At 30.1% G+C, this 21,377-nt stretch overlaps 1 protein-coding gene across 8 annotated transcripts in view; it reads right to left on the bottom strand.

The window, feature by feature from the left end:
• Positions 1-21,377, bottom strand: part of LOC129948770 (protein bunched, class 2/F/G isoform) — a 236,594-nt gene that overhangs the window by 9,878 nt on the left and 205,339 nt on the right. The window contains exon 5 of one of the 8 annotated variants that reach the window (XM_056059783.1): positions 17,634-18,161. The exons of the other annotated variants lie outside the window; for them this stretch is intronic. Within the exon in view, the coding sequence (XP_055915758.1) occupies positions 18,060-18,161 (102 nt within the window). The 3' untranslated portion in view covers positions 17,634-18,059. Of the gene's footprint in view, positions 1-17,633; positions 18,162-21,377 lie in introns of those variants that run through there. 8 annotated transcript variants of the gene reach the window in all.

Here is a 21,377-nt window from a genome sequence, read left to right as displayed (position 1 = left end):
CTTAAGCGTTTACTTAAAAGAAGGGTTTTTACTTTTCCTGAATCTAACAGAGTTTATCATTGGGTTAAGATAAATTTTACCAAAGCTTAAGTTATAAGGATTAACTTTAAAAATAAGTTCAAGCACTGAGTAAATACTCAGAAAAGTAAAGATACACTTTGTGTACAAAAATTCCTTTTTGAAAAGTCACTCATGAACGTTGAATCGAAAGAATTTAAATTGCTATGATTTTGTCGAATATTTCTTGTCGTAGATTTTGATAGGCGAAATGTTCTTTTAATTTTTCACACCTGTGAAATAAATGCAAAAAAACTTTTGACATTTTTTGGACAGTGCCGAAACTGTTATGTATAATGTTCATATTAAATTTGTTATTGTCATTTCAATTTAAAATTAAATTTTCTTCTAATTTTTATCACACATTTGGGACCTTTTTAACATCGCATATTTACAATTCTATACAAAACATTTTTCATTGAGGTAAGGATTTGAAAGAAGTGATTCATATTCTTTGAAAAGAAACATTCCTGTTTAAGTTTTCTGACTCGGCTATGACTCTCATCATGTGTTGTATGATTATTGATTAATTGTTTTTTTTTTTTTTTTTTTTGCTGGAGGGAATTCAAAACATTTGTATTCTACGCATCAAATATAACATAATATATATTTTAGAAAATGTATCACAAAATCCAGTCAACAAAGAAAAATGTTTACATTTGTCAACATTGCCCACATCACGAAACAAATTCGGGGTGAAAGAATTTCGTTGTTGTGTCACTTTTGGTTACTATGAGTTCAACAAAAATATTCATTATTTCATTCACATAGTACGTACATAAGTCGTTCACCATTTATGCAGTAAAAGTGTTCACACAAAACAAAAAATATATAATAATTAATTCATTTTCAACTATAATCCTTTGTCTGACTCATATAGCGCAAACGTTTTTTTTAGTTTATTTTCTATCTCTAATATAATTGTGTCTAGACTCTATGGCTGCTTTGGCTTCTCTTTATGAAAAAAGCCAAAAAATCGATTATAACAATATCAAGTTATATGTATATACATATATGTACTTCTACATAGTTTGTATAGTTAAATTACATTCAAATGAAAACATCAAATATTCAAAACAATAGAAAAAACAAGGCCATACAAAACAGCTTCAAATATATGTTCACAGCATTTATGATATTTGATTTCATTTTCTGTCAAATTTCATTGAAACCCAAAGAGCTTTAAGTTTTTTGATATTTTTTTTCTGTGCTATCTTTAATTGGCCACTATGTCATTAGTACACGCGAGTTACTTTGACACTTCGAGGTTATATGAAATATTTAATAATTTATGAATAGTTTGGGTAAGTTGGTAGTATAGTTACCTACCAAACAAAAGTGCGGATTATCAAATTAATTTTGTCTATTAATTTTTTTTTTGTCATAGATACAAATATTAATTGTTATAGAACACGCTTTAGCTTTATTGAAAAATATTTTATGCTCAAAAACTTGTTAATATCAGTTATAAAAATTAATTAAGTTATGTTTAATTATGCCTGTACTTACTAATGACAACTTTTAAAAGAAAGATTCGACCTGTTTTTTTTTCCTTATGAGAAATCGTTCTACTACATTAAAAACGTCGATTAGTTCGATGATTAAAAAACTGTTAAATATTTAATTAAGAAAACTTGACAAAAAAAAACAACGCCCAAATACATTTGCAAAGCAAAAATCATGATTAATAAACTTTATATCTGCGCATACATTTTAAACAAAATTTTAAATTGATTTGAAAATTATACCAGTTTATAGTGGACTGATATAAGATGATACGAACAGGTAAAATGTTGACAAACAAGAATATTTTAATTTGAATTTTAGTATATTTTCCTTGTTCGTTTTTATTCAAATTATTTAGTTCGTGCTTAATCCCATATACATTTTTATTTAAGCGAATACTTTAAAATTTACTATACAAAAATTCTATCTGAAGAATTAGAAGTCTCGTTAAGGAAATGGCAAACATTTTATTATTTTTAGATTCTTGTAACATAACAGCATTATGTGTACAATCCAGGGGCTATGAATACCCCTATTCTATTTGGAATTTAGTTTAGGATTCATAAGGCTATAAACATTTGAAATGTAGTGGGTGGGAAATATTGATCGAGGTTAAGGAAAAGCAATTCACATTTGCTGAGTGCGGCTAAAAACAAATATCAACACTTAAAAAGCTTCCGAAATGGGGACTCGAGGGAACAAACTAACTTTTTCTAGAAGTTTATTCTTTTGTTTTATTTAATAATAATAATTCTTATAACATAACAGCATTATGTGTCAATCAAGGGGCTATGAATACTCTTATTTTATTTGGAAATTAATTAAGGATTCATAAGGCTATAAACATTAGTTTGAAATGTCTAAATATTTCAGTGGGGGGAAATATTAAGCGAGGTAAAAGAAAAGCAATTCACATTCGCTCAGTGCGGCTAAAAAACAATTATCAATACTTTAAAAGCTTCCGAAATGGGACTTAAGGAAACGAACTTACTTTTTTAGTTTATTTTTTTTTTGTCATTAGAGGAGTTTAGATAAATAGACAACAATTATTATTCTTCCTTTTAAAGTTTAATATTTAGCGTAGAACTATGACATATTTAAGACTACAACCAAAAATTACAAGTGGAAGTAGATTAAGAAAGATTAAAGAAGACACACTGATGTCCACTGATTTTAACGTTGTGAATAATAAAATGGAATGGGAAACAATTGTTACACTCAAAAAATCGTTCGATGTTAAGCTCAATTGTTAATTGAAGGACAATTCTAGAATATTACGGCTGAACTGTTTTTAAGGGGAATGAAACTGGCTATTTCGACAAAACATTGTTTTGAAGTAAAACTCCGTTTCAAAATTTCAATTAGATCGAAGAAATATACGAACAAAATTTCAACTTATTGAAACACAGTTTTTTGAATCAAGTGGAATACAAGTACTAGAGGCAAGAAGTTGCTGTTGACATGACAATAGATTCTTTCGTTTATAAAAATTGTTTGATTTTCAATTATTGGAAAAGTGAGTAAGTAATAGTATACTGAAAATATACATTGAATTTCTTAATTATCGGAAATAAAATTTGAATGACTTTGAATACTCAATCATTTTCAAAAATCAACTGTTTATAAACAATAGCTTTTTTTTGTTGTTTCCAAATAAGGCCTCAAATGTCCAGATTGAATAATTTCCAGGCTCATATTCGGGACTCTATAAGTTTCATTTAAACGTATTTTGTCAAAGTCTTTTTATGACGAGAAATAATTTTTTGAACTTCAAAAATAAAAATAATATAATTTCTAATCAAGGGTAAACTTAAATTTTTAACAATTGGCAGAACTTAAGGTAAATATTGTTGCGACAAAAGTTTAAAAGCAGACTTTTCTAGATTTTGAAAAATGTATATAATTATGTATAAGAACTTGTTATATACTTATTCTAGATTTTATTTCAATGCCCTTTAGCAGTGTCTATACTTATGTATGAAGTGACAGACCCACAATAAGCTTTTTATTGACAATAGTCAGTAGCTACTCCCCTTTTTTCTACCCTCACTATCACACAAATTCTAAAATCGATTGTCATAAAAAAAGAAAAGAAAACATCAAAACACGTGCTGATGTTTTCCCACCATAAAATGAGGTCTGACTTTTGGGTGGTGGTATGACAAACAATATCCAAATATGTAAAAAATGTTGTTTTTTTATTGTTGTATATCGAAAAAGTTTAGCATAGGTAGGTTAGGTAAGGTATATAAAATAAACAAGGACGATTTTACATTCACAAAAAGTTAGATAGATATTCATCGTGTATTTGTTTTATTCGGGCATACTTCTTACTTCTTGATGTGGAATCAATTTTATTTTGTCGTTGTTTTGAATTCTCATGGCAGACATTATTTTTTTCTACTTAGTAAATGAATTCAAAAAGCTAAAAGACTCGTCATCGATTTTTATGCCAAAAAAACAACAAAACTTTTGTTTTGGCTTTACTCGTAGATACATTTAATTGAATTCAATATAAAAATTCATTGAATTCTATTTTATTTGTCATTTTGTTTATTGCAGTGGTCGTATTCTTATAGTTTTTGTATGACAAAGGTTATTCTTAATCGAATCGTTTGATAGTTTTTAATTAAATATTCTTGAATGTTATTTGTTCAATAGAACAAAAAAAATGAAAAACACTTTTCTTTCTTAACGTAGAAAGCCAACAAACTTTTGCATACATAACCTCCCAACAGTCAGTGGTGTGGTCTTATGCAAACATAGCTAAAAATAAATTCATTTTCTCAGCAGTTATTGTTTCCAGATTCTTTTTGTTTGAAATGTGTGGGGGTTGATGTTGTGGCTTAACACTTTGGTATACTAAGCCCTAAGCTAACAACCACCACCACTGCATCGTCACCAATCAATCGTGTGCATAACTTATATAGTCCATTGGTTTTTCCAAGAACGTGACTAAAGGTAATTGGTTCAAAACTTTACTATGTAAAGCTTGGGTCATCATTGTCCAAAAATATACCTTTGCCGTGTTATGATTCAAGCATACACGCAATATATTTTTTTGTACATAAATAATATACAAAAAAAGCAATGAAAACCCATAAAACGTCTTCGTTTTTGTCGTAAGATATGGGAATACATATTGTGTAGCTAAGAGAAGGCTTGGCCATTTAAAATTGGGTGTGAATTGTTGTGGCAGGATGTAAGTCTCGTACCTATTGTCGTAACCATGAACTTTATCTAAGAATTTGAACCATGAAAATCAAATGTATATACCTTGAATCAATGCCAGGACTTTTCTTTTGAAAAAACTCAAGGAATTTTGTGTTTTTCTTAGTTTGCAATAATGATAGCCAAGTATTTTATTTCCCAAAACCTCAAACTTAGAACCCATTAAGAGTGTTTGTAATAATAAGTCATGTTTCTATTATACATCAGATAGGTAGGTACTGCGACTTTACTAATGGGGACTTTGACTGATTTAATTGTTTATAATTTTAATTTAATTAAGACAATGTAATGTAAACAAAAATATTGTTTACTTTTGAAAGAAAACTCTGTAAACAACAGTCATTCTAGCAGCACGCAACCAATTTTGTGTATTAAGACATTGAGTTGGTAAACAAATAGCGCCAAATTGAGTCACACCCACTTGTAAGTTGGGGGTGTGGAACATGCGAATTTTTGTTAGATAAATTACTTTAGATTACAAGTTGAAGGAAGTTTACACATATTTTAGGAAGGCTACATTTTTGTACAAACTCCTTAGAGTTTAATATACGAGAAGTAATAAAGAAGGGTTAAGGTTACTTGCTAGAAGTAATGAGAAACGGAGCCGAAATAGGCGTCAATATCTTACAAATCGACAAACTGGACGTTTACAACTAAAGTAACTTATGTGCAATTTGTTTGAAATGATAATAAATAGTTTTCAGCTTGTTAAAAGTTTGCTTTAAAATAAAAATTAATTTCAAAATTTTGTTATATCTTATTAGTTTTTTTATGGAAAGTTGAGCAATTGAAGATATCGCACGCTTTGCACATTAACTTTCCATACACTTCGTTTTGAAATTAAAATGTGTTCTTAACCGGAATTATTAAGTACTTCTAAACTATTAAGTACGTCTAAAACGATTTTTTAGTTTAGAAATAAATTTCCCAACGGAATGTTTTTTCCTTTAAATATTAGAAAATTACTCAAATATTGCTCAGAAGTTTTTACCAGAATTGTTACAAAAAAAAAAACAAAATCAGGAAAATTTTGCTGTAATTTTGGCTTTTCCTAGAAGACTTGTGTAAGATCTCGTTAGATTTTTCACTTTTCTATTTTCGGAGAGATTGACTTTCAAAACAGAGTACGAGCATCGGAAAAAATTCTCGAGAATTTCTGACTAAGAGATATTTGCTAAGGAAAAACAGAAGGACTAACTAAAAACAATGTTGGAAGGTTTACTTTGTCAAGTGTGAATAAAGTATTGGTGTTGCCAAATTTCATCAATATGAAAATACGTATTTGCGAAATATTTTAAAATATAAATTCACAAGAAATACAAATATATGTACATAAAAACCTTTTCGCACTTTAATGTTTTTAATATTTTGCTTTTGCAGTTCACTGTTCCACAATACAAAAATTCTAATCAAAGATGAATTAAATTTTGGTATCGTAACTAAAATTGTGCACGTGTATTTAACCGACCAAATCGAATTAGGCGGTTTTTAAATAGACACAAATATTATATAAATACAAAATCATTGGACCAAAAATTAATAACTTGCTCTATTGAGTATGTTAATAAGGCTATCAAAAGCGACAAATGCAAAAATCGTGCAAATGTTCTTTAGTTTAAAAATAATTGTAGATTTGTACATTTTGAAAAATACTTACATATGTATTATTTGTAGTTAATTTTGAATACGAACAGATTTTCTTCAATTCTTTCAAAATTAAAATGATAAAGTTAAATTTTTGAAAATTATGTAAATTAAAAATTGATACTTTTAAATAACGTTCTATTTCTCAAAAGATACAAGAAAAAAGTTAGAAAATGTCTGCTTTTGTTCACGACACAAAATCTTTAATTATTAGATATCTCGATTTTTTTGTTATATCTGGTAGCAAATATTTTCAAATTCAATTCATTCCAGAAATTTGGAATTTAAAAAAACTAACAAAAAAGGACAGTTCTAAATTCATCATTTTGAATTTCAAAATTTTAGAATAAAATTCATAAAATTCTGCTTAAAAAAATTCAATCCTCGTGGTGGAAATCACAGGAATTCTCTCGAAACATTTAAAAAATCACATGTCTATTAATGGGAACAGCATATATCATGTTCTATTCTCGAAACAACAACAAATTTAACAACAAAAATAAATCATAAAACGTTTTTTAATGACAGAATACAAAATATCTTTAACCTAAAAAAAAAAACAAAATGCAAAATGATAGACATTAGCAAATGATATCTAGAAAGCCTGAACCAGAACCAGAACACACACAAAGTGTTTACGAGTGTTTTTTTGTTTAATGATGGGGAATCGCATTTAAAGTGGTCAAGGTAAAGAGGCTTTTTTCCAACAAGCTAGAATACAACTTGAGTGGGTTGGATTTTAATATTTTCTTGGCAGTTTTTTTCTTCTTGATGTGTGATAAACTTTTTGCGCAGTTGTTTTTTAAAAATATTCGATTTATAAGATGGTGGAATTCTTGTGCTGTGACTTCTTGATTTGAAATGTCAAGGAAATAAAACCACATGTTGCTAAATTTATGTAATCTGTCAATTGAGTCATGGCCTAAAATTTATATTTTTTTTTGTTTTTGCACTTAATGGAACAAGGTTTTTAAACGATTTAATATAACATTAAAGTCACTTTAATAAGTTTCTAAACAAAAATGATGAATTTTCTAATATTAAACGATTTTAGCATATTTCACAATAACAACTTTAACTTTTAATAGTTTGGTGATCCTTACAGTTCTAAGTTTCTGACAATAATAATAAACTTTATATATGCCTAATATTAAAATTAAGGTTTTGCTTTATTTTTTAAATCAGAAAATTGATATTGAAAATTCCTAACAAGTAAAATGATATTTATCCCAAAGTCTTTAAATTGTTAAATTCTCTTAAATAGTCATAAGAAATAGTTTCAAAATTGAATATTTCAAAATTGAATATTTCAAAATTGAAATAAAATAAACAATTTTATATGAAAGAAAAGATACTGTATCTATTTCCTCAAGTATATTATTTGCTTAGTGACAACAAAAACTAATTATTTACAAATAACTCGCAAGTGTTTCCAACGTTCTTGGCATCTAAATTGAAACTTTTATATTCTTCTTAGTTTTGAAAAAATACTCTGGAATTCCATGAGTAAATATTTTGAATTCGTTAAAAAACAAAACAAAAAATCAGCTGTCACAAGGAATTGTTTCCGCAAGTGGTAGAGTAAATTTTTCAGAAAAAAAAATAAAATAAATTCCAATAAATGTATTTTCATATCAAAAAATATTTCTATACATAAAAAAATAAAAAAAAGCCAAAATAATTAATTAAAAATAACCCAAAACATGCTATGTTTTCCGGCAGTTGTGTGTATTTTTTTTTTTCAAAACTAGATAAATTCGGTTTTGTTTTTGTGTTTTTTGACAAAAAATGGAACAAGGCACATCAACATCGGAGTGTGTTTTGAAAAGCATACACTCGGCGTGTGAATGATTCGTTGATGAAAATATTCCACACCGTCGATTGGCATTGTTCCAAAATAGAATGAAAGCCAGATAAATACGCTGTGTTTTCGAGTAAGAGAGATATTTGTGTATCTAAAAATGCGGGAATTCGTAAATATCTAGGAGGTATGCCCACAAAAAAAACACATGTGAGACAGATACTGGAGAATTCCTGAAAAAAACGTCTAACACTTGTTTTTCTTGTTTACCAAACATAAACAAACATCAAACGATCAAAACAAAAACTTGAGTTGAATAAAATTTTACGCAATTTAAAGAAAAAAACAAATTCAAAAATGAGGTGAACAATTCGGAAATACAAATAAAAATGTAGATTCGAGATTAAAATAACAAAATGCATTTGAGTATAAAAATTAATTACAAAATCAACTTGTTCTCTTCTAATATTTGATCAAGATATCAAAAGTTAGATAAATGCATGTCATGAGGAAGCAAAAGATCTTTCGACTTTATTTGTCTATGATTAAGGAGGAGAGGTGATTCACTTTGAGTACAGCGCACCCCATTGGCAACGCCTCACCGTCGTCGAGTTGTCGTCGTTGTAACGCAACGTCAATCTGATGAAGAACTTTTCAAACAATTTGGGTAATTTTCCATAGCTAGGTTCTTATACTGATCGAACGAAAAACACAACATGAAAACAAGGCAAGGAAAAGCTTGCGCGCGCTTGAGCTCAACGCCAACGGCCTTGTGGCGTGCGGTGGACAAAACAAACATTTTTAAATCTACACGTTTGTCAATAAACAAAGAATTTAAATAAAAATGTTTAAAAAAAAAATCAATAAATTGATATTTATTTTTTTTAATTGATGCCAGATCACTTCGTATACATCCCGCATATGTGCCCACCATGTTAACATTTACGAGTACAATTATACAAAAATATTGAGTAACAATATTAATAATTTATTATTTTTGCATTTCATTTTATTATTTTTATCGAAGGAGTGTAGGTAGTTTTCCATGCATTAAAGTGTTTATTGTTTTTAGTTTTATTTACTTATCACTTAAACGATAAAAAATTAAGTCCATATGGTTATAAGCTCTTAAGTAATAAGTATAGGTACCTACATTAATTTATCAACTTGTTTTGACTTAAAATTATCAAGTAGATTGCTAGTTTGTATATAAACAATTTGGGGTAGCAAATCGAAAACAGAAAAAATTGAATAATACGGAAGGGAAAATTAATGAAGCTAGTCCTGGTCAAAACAAAAGAATCCGCGTTGAGCTGGAATTTGAACATAAATTGTTTTTTTTTTTTTTTTAATTTATTTTGTGTAGTTATCAAACACACAATCTTTATTAGACGATTCGATACTGCAGTTAAACAAATTGATTGTTAAACATTTTTTAATGATAGTTGACAGTTTTTGATTGCTTTTGAAATAATAGCCATAAAAACACTAAACAGCAAGCGTTTCAAGTCTTTGGTTATTCCATGTTGGATGGAATTGGTTGTGATTGTTTTTATTTGGATTTTGTTGGAAGTTAGTTATGAGTATGGCTATACTGAAAGTCAGTTTAAGCAATGGCGATTCTCGATACTTAATATTGACTTATGAAAGGAATAATCTTTAAGGCCATTTTTTTTTTGGAAATGAAACTTAAGATAGAAAATAAGTTCAGCATAAAACATGTGATTGTTTAAATTCATACAAAAAATAATGCTTAAGCTTTTGAGTTGAATGTTTAGGTTTGGTAGCGGAATATAACTACATGACCTTGAAATCTGTAAAAAGTTTTAGTTAAGCATTGATTTATCTTTTAAACATCAATTAAAGAGAAGTTATGTTTAAAGATGGTGATTTATTGCTTTGAAGTTTTTTATTCTTTTAAAATGTTGGCGTATTTTTTTGGGTCAAGGATGAACGACTTAGATCTTACAGAATTTACAACTTGAATGCAAGCAAAAATTTTGTTTAAAAAATAATTATTTATTTTTTGCACGGATTTTGTTTGTATCTACAAAAAATCGAAAAATTAAAACCATTTGCTTTTCACTATAGAAACAATTTTCTTAGAGCTTATTTTAGGCCCCGTTATACATGATACCGATAAGTTTAATAATTTGTAAGCATCAATAGTTCTTATTTATTTCAGTTCAATATTTGTGGAGTTTCATACAAAAATAAAACAACACAGGAAATCGTAGAAACTGATATTAAGAATTGATCCTCTTATTAAAAGACATTACAAAACTTGATCAGACAACAACCGCCGAAGAACAGAACTAGATATTGAGCTTCTAGTTGTGCTTCAGTATCTTAATACTAGTACTTTAAAATTGCAATCACAGATTTTGTATAGTATTTGGAAGTTTGGGGGAAGTGTTCTTTACATTAAAGATCATCTATCTATGGAAGCTCATATAGCTCTTCTAAGTTTAGTTTTAAAGTGTTTGTCAAGTACTTGGAAATACTTGAACTTAAGTTTACGATACTAAAGAACTTTTAAGAACTTAGAAACATATTGTTACATGACATTTTCAAGAACTAGAACAAGCAAGAGCCCTAAAGTCTTTCCAATGCTGATGTTCGTAATAGGGTTTACAATTTTAAAGCTCTTTGTGTAGGGCATTCACTTGAATTGATATAAATTTATTAACGTGGATTTCGGTAAGTTTGTCAAGTATTTGAAAATACATTGCACTTAAGTTTACAATACTTAAGAAATTAGAAAAATATTGTTACAAGAAATGTTCAAGAACTAGAACAATAGCCCTAAAGTTTTTCCAATGCAGATGTTCGTACTTGGGTTTAAAATTGTACACCTTTTTGTGTAGGGCATTCACTTGGATTGATATAAATTTATTAACGTGGATTTCGGTAAAAATTCTTCCGAAAGTGATGATTTCTACGCAGAATTGTCATGCCATAGATAAGGTATGGATTGAATTCTAGCTAGCATCGTAAATTTGTTTACGGGCATTACCCATGCTCTAATTCTTAAAGTGTTATAATTTTTTATCATAGAAACGTTCTTTTCGAATAAGTTATTGAAGATTAGCACATAATTATCGTTTCTAACAATATAAAATTCTTGAAAAATTTACGAGTTTAGATTGGATTCTTTTTCGAGTCATTGCGCCACCAAAAACTAATAGGAGATAGTAACAATTTCAAATCGTCTTAAATTACCAAAATCATTTTTTTGGTAATAAACTTATAAAAAAGGATTAAAACGCTTATATAGTAACGCTTTCCATCACGCTCGAGCTAAACTCTAAAAATATTATACTCTCGCAATTAAGTAGAAGAAATAAAAAAGAAATAGAAACCGGCGTTGTCTGGTTAACTAATTAAAATGATTTTAAATTCAGTTGATCTATAAAGTGAGTTCTTTTTTGAAATTAAATTGCGACAACCATTATAGCTAATGGTAACGAATAGAATAAACAATGCATTCTATCTATCTACGAGTATTTTTCTGCTGCGCTTATACTCGAACCAAACAATCGAGCATAAAAGTTTAAACAATAGAATTACATAGAATATATACTTTTCAGTATAAGTATATGTATACCAGTAATGTACTTTATGTTTATTCATGGTTAGCTATATTGTCTTTATTCAAAATGGCATAACAATGACACAAACAACAAATAAAATAAAATCCTAATACTGGCATTAATGTATGTTTTTGAGTGAGGAAAAACTTTTTTGTTTCGTATTTGCAGAGATATAGAAATGAATCATTCAACCATTCAACTACGCCGCCGCCGTCATGAAACTATACATAATTCTCCTCAACATTCATACACGATTTTTATCAAAACAAAAGAATTATTATATTTTTTTTAATTCGTCAGCTCAAGAGGAAATTTTCTTCTTTTTTTCATATTTTTGTATGGAAACGCGTGTGCTGTGCTGAGCATATCACATCAAGACATCAAGGGCATTCTGCCAAAAGCATTAAGTATACATACGAGTACCAACATATTTTTGTTTATATTTATATTTTGTTTTAGAAGCATTAAAACTCAACCAGATGGACTTTAATTTATGAGTCCCTACGTACTCAATGGGAATACGCAATTTAATTAAAGAAACAAAAAAAAAAAGAACCAAAATAAACAAATAAAAATGTATCTATCTCATAGAACTTAATTAACGAATCGCGGATTCGTATATGAAAAAAAAGCGAACGCCAACCCCTGAGGGGCTGGCCCAACGGTTCGACTTACGGAATAAATAAACGGTTATTAAATTTGACAATATATTTATTTAACGACTAATCAGGTCCGGGCTCACGATTGAACTCATTAACTTAAAACTAATTCCCTAAAATAACACCTAACGGCGTGCATCGATGATTGCTGCGTCAGCGACCTTGATACTCGTAGTGTCGGTGCATTCACCTCAATGCACCGTTGTCCAGAATATGATACCCACCAATCGTGGGAACTTATGAGAATATGCTGTTATGCTGAATTGGCAAATCATAGTCGCGCGTGTTGGCGCGAGGTGTTAACTCCTCCCCCTTTGAAAATCTACGTCCCGTAGATCAGTATTTTAAGATGAGATGTTAGGGGTAGGTAGCATCGGTGGTGGTAGGATTTGGATCTTTGGTAAGTCAATCTTCCTGTGCAGCTTGCGCCATATCATCCATACAACTATTGCCAATATCAGGAGGATCGTCACATCCGTAGCAGTATAGGTGTTTAGCCGATATGATAGGCCATTCAGGATCTTGATGTTCTTGATGCTCATGTCATGAAGGTATTCGATGTCCACTTTGTTCACTTTCAAGGATGTGTTGGTTAAAACTGGTGGAAGCGCTTGAAGCGATGTTGCCGTCAGGCTAACAAATGTTCTGTTATTTAGTCGAATTGATTCATTGTAGAGCTGGATCAAATATGTACCGGAGAGATCCTTTGATATGTTCTTGCTATATAATTTTCCTTGGAAGTTTGTGACAAATATCGTGTCTTCCTTGATCAGTTCCGTAATACTGGCTGTATTGGTACGAATTGCACAATTAGCGTGCCCTCCTTTAAGCAACCGAACTACGCATCCCTCTTCTTCCAATTTTTCTAAAGAGCTTTCATCACAAGTCGTCATGTTGCCCATACTAAGGCAGTTGGATATTATGCCATAGGTATCTTCATGGTTTGCTAGAATCTTAGAATAAGGTAGGTCGACTTGCTTTCCTCCCAGGATTGACGCTCTGGTCAATAACAAGTTGTACTCAGTCCTGCTGACTTTAGGCATAGATAGTACGTACAGTAGGATGGAATCGTTGGTATAGACTGATGGTTTACCAAATTGCAAAGCCTCCACAACGTTAGCATATGGTAAAGTTTCAACTTCGCTGATAAGCCTGTTGATCTCTTCATGGTCCAAGAGATTTGTATTTACGATTCCGCTTCTCGCCATCTGGCAGGCGCGAACAATTTCGTTTACATCTTCTTTCACCACTAATAATTCGTCCATAACGTTTTGCTCGTGGATAGCCCTATTAGACGATGACGTTTGGATTACGGTGCTGTTAATGACCTGGTTGATCCTTTGGGTGATATCCTTTGTTATCCTAAGGATCCTCTCGTTTATTTTGTATTGATGATTATTATTCTCGATTATGTTGTTCTCGTTTTTGAGCACTTCATCCCAATCTGCTGCGTCAGGGTTACCGGCCAACCATTTCCACGCAGAACCAATCCAATTAATCGACCTTTGCCTTCTATGCATTTTTCCTTTGAGCATATCGATTCGTTCGTGAAGCTGGGTAAGGTGATGGCGTGCCACGATTTTCTTTTCAGGTTGCTTGATTACAGCTTGGACAGCTAAAGTCATTTTGTTGAGCAGATCTTCAAATTCATCTAACCGGATCAAATGCACCAATTTGAAGTGTCCATCGATAATCCACCCTGGTCCTTCCTTTATTGTTACCATTGGGGACTGGTACTCGAAGATAGTGAAGCCTTGCACGGCCGTTAGGAATAATAAGCTATATTGTGTTTTAAATTTGTTACATTGGTTAAATATAAATAAATCAGTTAAATATAAACTTAATAAGGAAAAAAATAGGTCATGAAAAGTTTAAAAATATTAATAATGTAATATCGTTATTAAAATATCTAGAAAAAATGGAAAAATTAAAATTAATATTCTGAAAAAGAAATGGTTATTAATTATGTAATAATATAGATAATATAGTTTGGTTTTTGTTTAGGCATGGTGCCATTGACCTTTTTTTTTTTTTTTTTTTTTTTTTTTTTTTTTTTTTTCGATGTGTGCTTTCTTTGTGCGGGTGTGTGTTCTGTAGTTAAATATTCTTTAATTGGGATTTGTGAATTTTTCTACCTGTGTCTGTTATAATGGTTACCTTGTTATCTTTTGCTACCACCTCCTTCCGATACAGCGGCTTATGTTTGCCCTGAATCCTCTTGAAGGATGTGTAGACTACGTCACCTTTTTTGTATTTCTTCGGGATAGATTTCTTTTTATTATGCCATTGGTTTTTGGCCTTTTGATTTTTTTCTATCTTTTCCCTAAGTTCCTGATTTACTTTTATCCGATAATTTGACATCTTTTGATAATTTACTCTGGAACTTCTGTTAAAAAACATGTCAGATGGTTTTCTGCCAGTGACCGAGTGAATTGTATTGTTATATCGATCGACCGATATGTGTATCAGCTCCCTTAGCTTAAGTTCTTTATACTCGGCTCTCAAACATCGAAAAATTTCGAGAACTGTTGAATGAAATCTTTCAACTTGGCCGTTAACCTCGCTACGATTAACGGGTGTTTGGTACATCTTTATGTCGAGCATTTTGATAAAGTTAATTATTATGGGGCTGAGAAAACTTTTTTCATTGTCTGTAACTAATATCCTGGGGACTGTAAAATAGTGAAGTACTTTCATCACTTTGTCCCTTAGATATAGAGAGGACTTGTTCCTAATGTGGAATAATTTAGCAAACTTTGAAAACTTGTCGATACATGATATAAACTTTTCACCCTGGATTTCCATAATATCCATGTGCAATATCTCACAAGGATAAGAGGGAATAGGAGTAGGCTGAAACATAGGGGTCGCCGGATGTCGATCATACTTGTTTGTAAGGCAAATGTCACAGGACTTTACATAGCGTGTTATTAAGCTATTCATTTTCGGGAAGTAATATCTTTCAAGGAGTTGTTCCTTGTTCTCTCGAGCATTTCTATGAGCTCGCTTGTGTTCCTTACTAATGAGTTCCCACACTCGATTCTCGTCTGTGACATCTTCAACAATTCTTTGTGTCAGCCTAATCTTATAGCTGGAAAACGTTTCCAAATATACCTTTTGCAGAAGTTCCATACAAAGTTCAGGAATTTTAATGCCATTAACTATATTGGGCCTAAGTTTGGCTTTAAGGACAGCTGTTAGGGCAACGTTATCTAGATACGGAGTTGAGAAGTAGTGTCTTATGTAACCGGGATGTGGTTCCTCCATCGAATCAAGTTTATTATCTGAAACCCTGATAATAATCTGGTTTCGGAAAACATTCAATGGAGCTTCCACATGAGGAATCAGATCCGTTGAATCCTGCTCTGCACTGTGCATTGTTCCACTGGCCGACACAGTTGAAGCCGATTCGACATCTTGTGATCCTAAGGAGGAAACCTGTTCGAAAGCTGTATCGGTATCGGATCTACCATCAGCGAAATTTTGTTCGGAAGCTGTGTCTGTTGAAGATGTGTTCTGTAACGCATTCACTTCACATTCTGTTTCAGCTTTAGCTGAGACAGTCGAGTGGTCGTTTACAATATTAAGTCTCGATAGTGCATCTGCTACCACATTTGATTTTCCAGGCTTGTAAATTAATTCACAAAGCAGGACCTCTGATTTTACCCCGAATGTGTTGTAAAATCGCACGGTAAAGCGGTTTTGATTTAACTATTTCATAGTCTTTAAGGATTCCCTCTACAGTATGTATCCATGATACATATTGAGTAGGATTTCCATTAAAGACCTGAAGTTCTTTAACGCAGTCAGGTAGCTTACTTATTTCCCTGAGATCAGCCTCTGTTTGAGGAGGACTAAGCTCAAAATGGCTAACAGCCGAAGAAGGTGCAGCTGAGGAGGCTGACGAATTTGTTTTTCCTTCGACAGCTTCGATTCTCCTCTCAAAGCTTTTCAATTGGGAAATCAAGCTACTGACTGCCCCAGTCAATTCAACAATTTGTTGGGCGACTTGATCCATAGTTTATGTTTTTATTTTAAAAATCTCTCTCAAAAAATAAAATAAGAATAAAAAAAAATGTAAAATGTAGGCTTACCTTAACAGACACTAGGCACAGATTATGAAAGATTATTTTTCACCTTATTAAACTTCTTTTTTCTTTTATATCAAATAACTGCACACACTCACACTTGCACAATTAATAACAATTAATAAATTAAATATGATTATTCTTTTCAAATTAGGAATAATATATATATATCTTTTCTTTGAATAGCTTAATGCTTCAAGGATCACTTTTTCTATAGAATATAGATAAATTATGGGCTCTTTTTTCCCACTCACACAATTATCATAACTTCCTCGCTTTAGTCTTTAGTCTTTTAAAAGATATATATTTTTTGTTGAAATATTTTTTCCTGAAAAAAAGGGTTTAGATTTAGTACTCCCCTTAACCGACGGAATAGGGTTTCCAAGGAACCGTGTTGCGTGGGAGGTGTCGTTTGAATCCCGTTTAGCCGCAAGCAGCCTACTAATGGAACGATCACCATCACCGTCGTATCCTTTAGCCTTAACAGATATTCGCATGTTCCCATGTTTATGCGAAAAGTTTAGTTATTATCCAAAATGGTCAACTGTGTTCCCATGTTAACAGTGACGTTCACTCAAATAGAGCGTATTGGTAATGAACTAGGATCTACAGGCGAAAAGGATACAGTTTTGCAACGCGGTCCCTGTTCGGGCGCCAATTAACGAATCGCGGATTCGTATATGAAAAAAAAGCGAACGCCAACCCCTGAGGGGCTGGCCCAACGGTTCGACTTACGGAATAAATAAACGGTTATTAAATTTGACAATATATTTATTTAACGACTAATCAGGTCCGGGCTCACGATTGAACTCATTAACTTAAAACTAATTCCCTAAAATAACACCTAACGGCGTGCATCGATGATTGCTGCGTCAGCGACCTTGATACTCGTAGTGTCGGTGCATTCACCTCAATGCACCGTTGTCCAGAATATGATACCCACCAATCGTGGGAACTTATGAGAATATGCTGTTATGCTGAATTGGCAAATCATAGTCGCGCGTGTTGGCGCGAGGTGTTAACTAACTTATATACAATCCATATAATAATAGACAAAATAAAAACAATGTTTGTTTTTATCTATAAACAAACAATTGAATTAAATTTGTGGAAATTTTTAATATTATTTTATGCCTATTTTAATATCTTCTTTACAAATTGAGCGCATGGATGGCGTGCGCATTTTTATAAGAATTTCTATCGCGTCTATGTATCTATTTTTTTACGAGTATTATATTCGAATTTCTTTCGAGTTTAATTTTAATTGAACTTTTATGTTGTGAGAAGATTTCTTAAAGATATTCGTAGAAGAAGATAGAAAAGAAATTTCAATTTGTTTCAATTAATTATTAAAATTGCTATGTTGATAGAATATTCTTTCTCTTTCTGTTTACTTTTTTTTTATCTAGACATTAGGATATAAATATTTAATTAAAATTGATGAACTTGTTTATTTGTTTTGTTTTCTTTTTTATGATTATTATTTCTGAGACTTACTGTGATCTTTGGATCTTATATCTAATATACAAACTTTATTTGATGAATGAATATAATAAATACTCATAAAGAATAATAAGCTTACCTGCAAAGAAAAGAGAAAAAAATGTTTTATTAGTATTTTATTGTGTTTAGGTTTACATGTTTAAAGATATATTTTGCTATAAATGTTTGATGGAAGGAAAATGTATGATTATTTCTTAATTAAAACATAAATAAATTACTAAAATATATCTTCAAATAATATGATTTATATATTATATGGTAGTTGCAAGAACGATTCTTAGCTAATAACAATAACCGGTGGACAACAAAATAAATGTTTTTTTTTTCTGGTGCGCAGAAAACAATACTTTTGTTAAAGGATGCTCAAAAAGCAAAGGCTCTTAACTCAACTTAAGTAGTCTTAGCTGTTTATCCTTTTTTTATATATTCTCTCAACAAACTATTTCTTTTCCTTTAAAACAAGGAAGTTATGACGTTTTGTAAAATAACTTAAATTTAATTCGTTTTGCCAAAGGGAAAACAACTTGTAAAGGGTGATTCGTCATATATATCAATTTATTTTATAGAACAGATACTAGGCAGAAATGATGTTGGTAAAATATCTTAAGCTGTTTTTATGTTATATATTAATCAAAAAAGTAAAAAAAAAAAAGTTAAGATGTTTAACTATATTTAATAAATACATAAAAGAATACAAATAAAACACAACAAAGGTTTAACACTTAAATTAAAAATAAACATCAAAATTTAATTTTATTATTTATATAATTGTATAGACCAAGGTTAAATTACTAAAAACTGTATCTTCATATCCTTCTTTTCTTTTTTTAAAACAAATATTGCAAGTTAAAAATCCACTTTCTGAAAAAAACTATACAAATATACTTAAGACTTTTACATTAGGTTTTTAAAATATGCTCCTTTAAAAATGACAGACATTATAACACGCCCTAACAAATAAATAGTACAAATTGGGAAAGCACAAATCTTTATAAGTTTTAAATTTTGAGTAAATATTGAATTTTCATAGTTTTGAAAAATACGTTTTGGAGATAATTTTTAGTGATGAATTTGAATCCGAATTTTGACTTTAACGATATGTTCAAGATTTAAAAATACCTGTTTTTAACATTATTTTTTAATATATTTCAAAAATTGATATGATGATAGAATTGTTAAGAATTTAATCGAAAAAAGCTAATTCATAAATTTAAATAACCTCAAAAAGACTTTTTCTGTGTTATTTTTGTAAATTTTAAATAGTGAAGTATCAAAAACCTTACGGGATAAGACTAATTTTTAAGGCGGGTTTAAATTAAGGATATCAAAACCGATTAAATTACACCAAATGTTTGAAACTACACCGAAAAATTCAAAAAATGCTAATTTATGTCAAATTGTAAGCTTTTCAAGGAATTAAAATAAAAAAGGAAAAACAAAATTCAAGAAAAAAGGGCGTTATAGTGGGCGGAAATAATATAATAATATGTTTTGTAAATCAAAGCACAAAACACTTCCGCCATGTTTTTGAAAGACTTGTTGTAATGGAAGTAAAATTTATAAATTAAAATTCAAATTATTTTAGGAAATAAAAAAGAAATTGAAAGGGTAGGAGAAAACTAGTTGTACTAAGAACATGAAGTACCAAGTAATTTTTTAATTTTGTAGGTTAACTTAAGAACTCCTAGTCTTAATCTGTTTTAATTTTAAGAAAAATATAAAAATACTTAATAACGCAAAAAATATGGTTTTGAAAGAAAGATTAATTCTGAAAAGACAATCGGAATTAGTTCATTAGTTCCAAATAATTGTATTAATTTCAATTCAAACAACAAAAAATATTTGTTTGACTATAAATAAATTTAATTCAAAACGAATTCTTAAAATTTCAATTCAATTTGCCAAATTTAAAGATGTTATGTGATAAAATAGTTTATATAACTTAACATAGAATTAATTAAATCATCACATTCCTCCTTTCAAGCTTGAAATCTTACAACTTCCAAAAGCAATTATATAAAACACAATCAAAAAACTGCCCTACGATCACACTTTGACTCCTATCCGACATTTTGTCTACCCAAACATGATGTAGAAATTACATTCATCCACATTTGAATCAATTTGAATTCAAGGACACACAAAAACAAGACAAGATGATGTGTTTGTTAGTTTTAATTAAAAATGAAATCACTTTTCAATTTCATTTACCTAACATACTATGTTAACCATTTTACCAAATTTTCACCACCTGATGTAAGACGAAAACGACGACGATGAATACTTGCTGATTAAAACGTAAAATGCAATGACATTTTCAAAAATTCTATTTTTTTTTATTTTCTTAAGAATATCTCTCTATATCAAGGTGTAGATTTAATTTTACAAATAAATTTGTCATGATGATATTATATGGTGGTCGGAATTTGTCGTGTTTTTTAATTTTTTTTCTAAAATATATCTAGCACAAATCTAACGTATTTATGTAGACATATCTAGATCTTTAAGAATTCTTATTTTTAGAATTTAGACCATTTTAAAAAATAGCAAGAAAAAACATAAAACAGTAAAATGTTACAAAAAGTCGTACGAAATAGCTCAAATAGTTTTAAAGTTTCTGTCTTAAAAAATACAAATTGACGAAAAAACATAAATTCTTAACATTAAGAAAGAGAAATAATTGTAAGAAAGTTTAAGGCTTGGGAGCTCTCACTATGCAAAAATGTCTGTGTACACGAACAAAAAAAGGTTCAAAAGGGTACAAAAGATGGTCTTATCAAAAGCGAAAAATCAGCATTTTTAGATCAAATCCAAATTTTTACTAAAATCAAAGAAAATCCTTGAAAAAGCAAATACAATTTCTTTACCACCGATTGCTGACGCTTTTTATGATCGCATTCATTAAAATCAAGAACTAATCCACAACTTGCCCCTTAGTCTCAATAAACACGAGTATTTTGCAAATAGTTAAAAAAATAAAATAAATATTTGAGCAATAAAGCCTACATAAACGAGTATAGTTGTTGAGGCATAGAACATTTCCTTCTTCGCTAAATGTTAACAAACTGGCCAAGGTGATTCAAGTCGTAAAGTCTTTGGCTCGAAATATATATTTTATTTATGTGTTTTTGTTTTAGGTTTCTGTCATTCCAACAAAATAAATACTTGGCCTCAAATCCTATTTCAAAATTAGGTACATACCTCCCCATTAAACATGTGACAATATTTTTAATAAATTCAAATTATTTTCTGATTGATTTATTGGTGATATTTCCAATTTCATCTAATGATATAA

This window comes from Eupeodes corollae, chromosome 3, assembly GCF_945859685.1.
Source record: "Eupeodes corollae chromosome 3, idEupCoro1.1, whole genome shotgun sequence".
NCBI lineage: Eukaryota > Metazoa > Arthropoda > Insecta > Diptera > Syrphidae > Eupeodes > Eupeodes corollae.
This window is presented reverse-complemented; position numbering and strand designations above follow the sequence as displayed.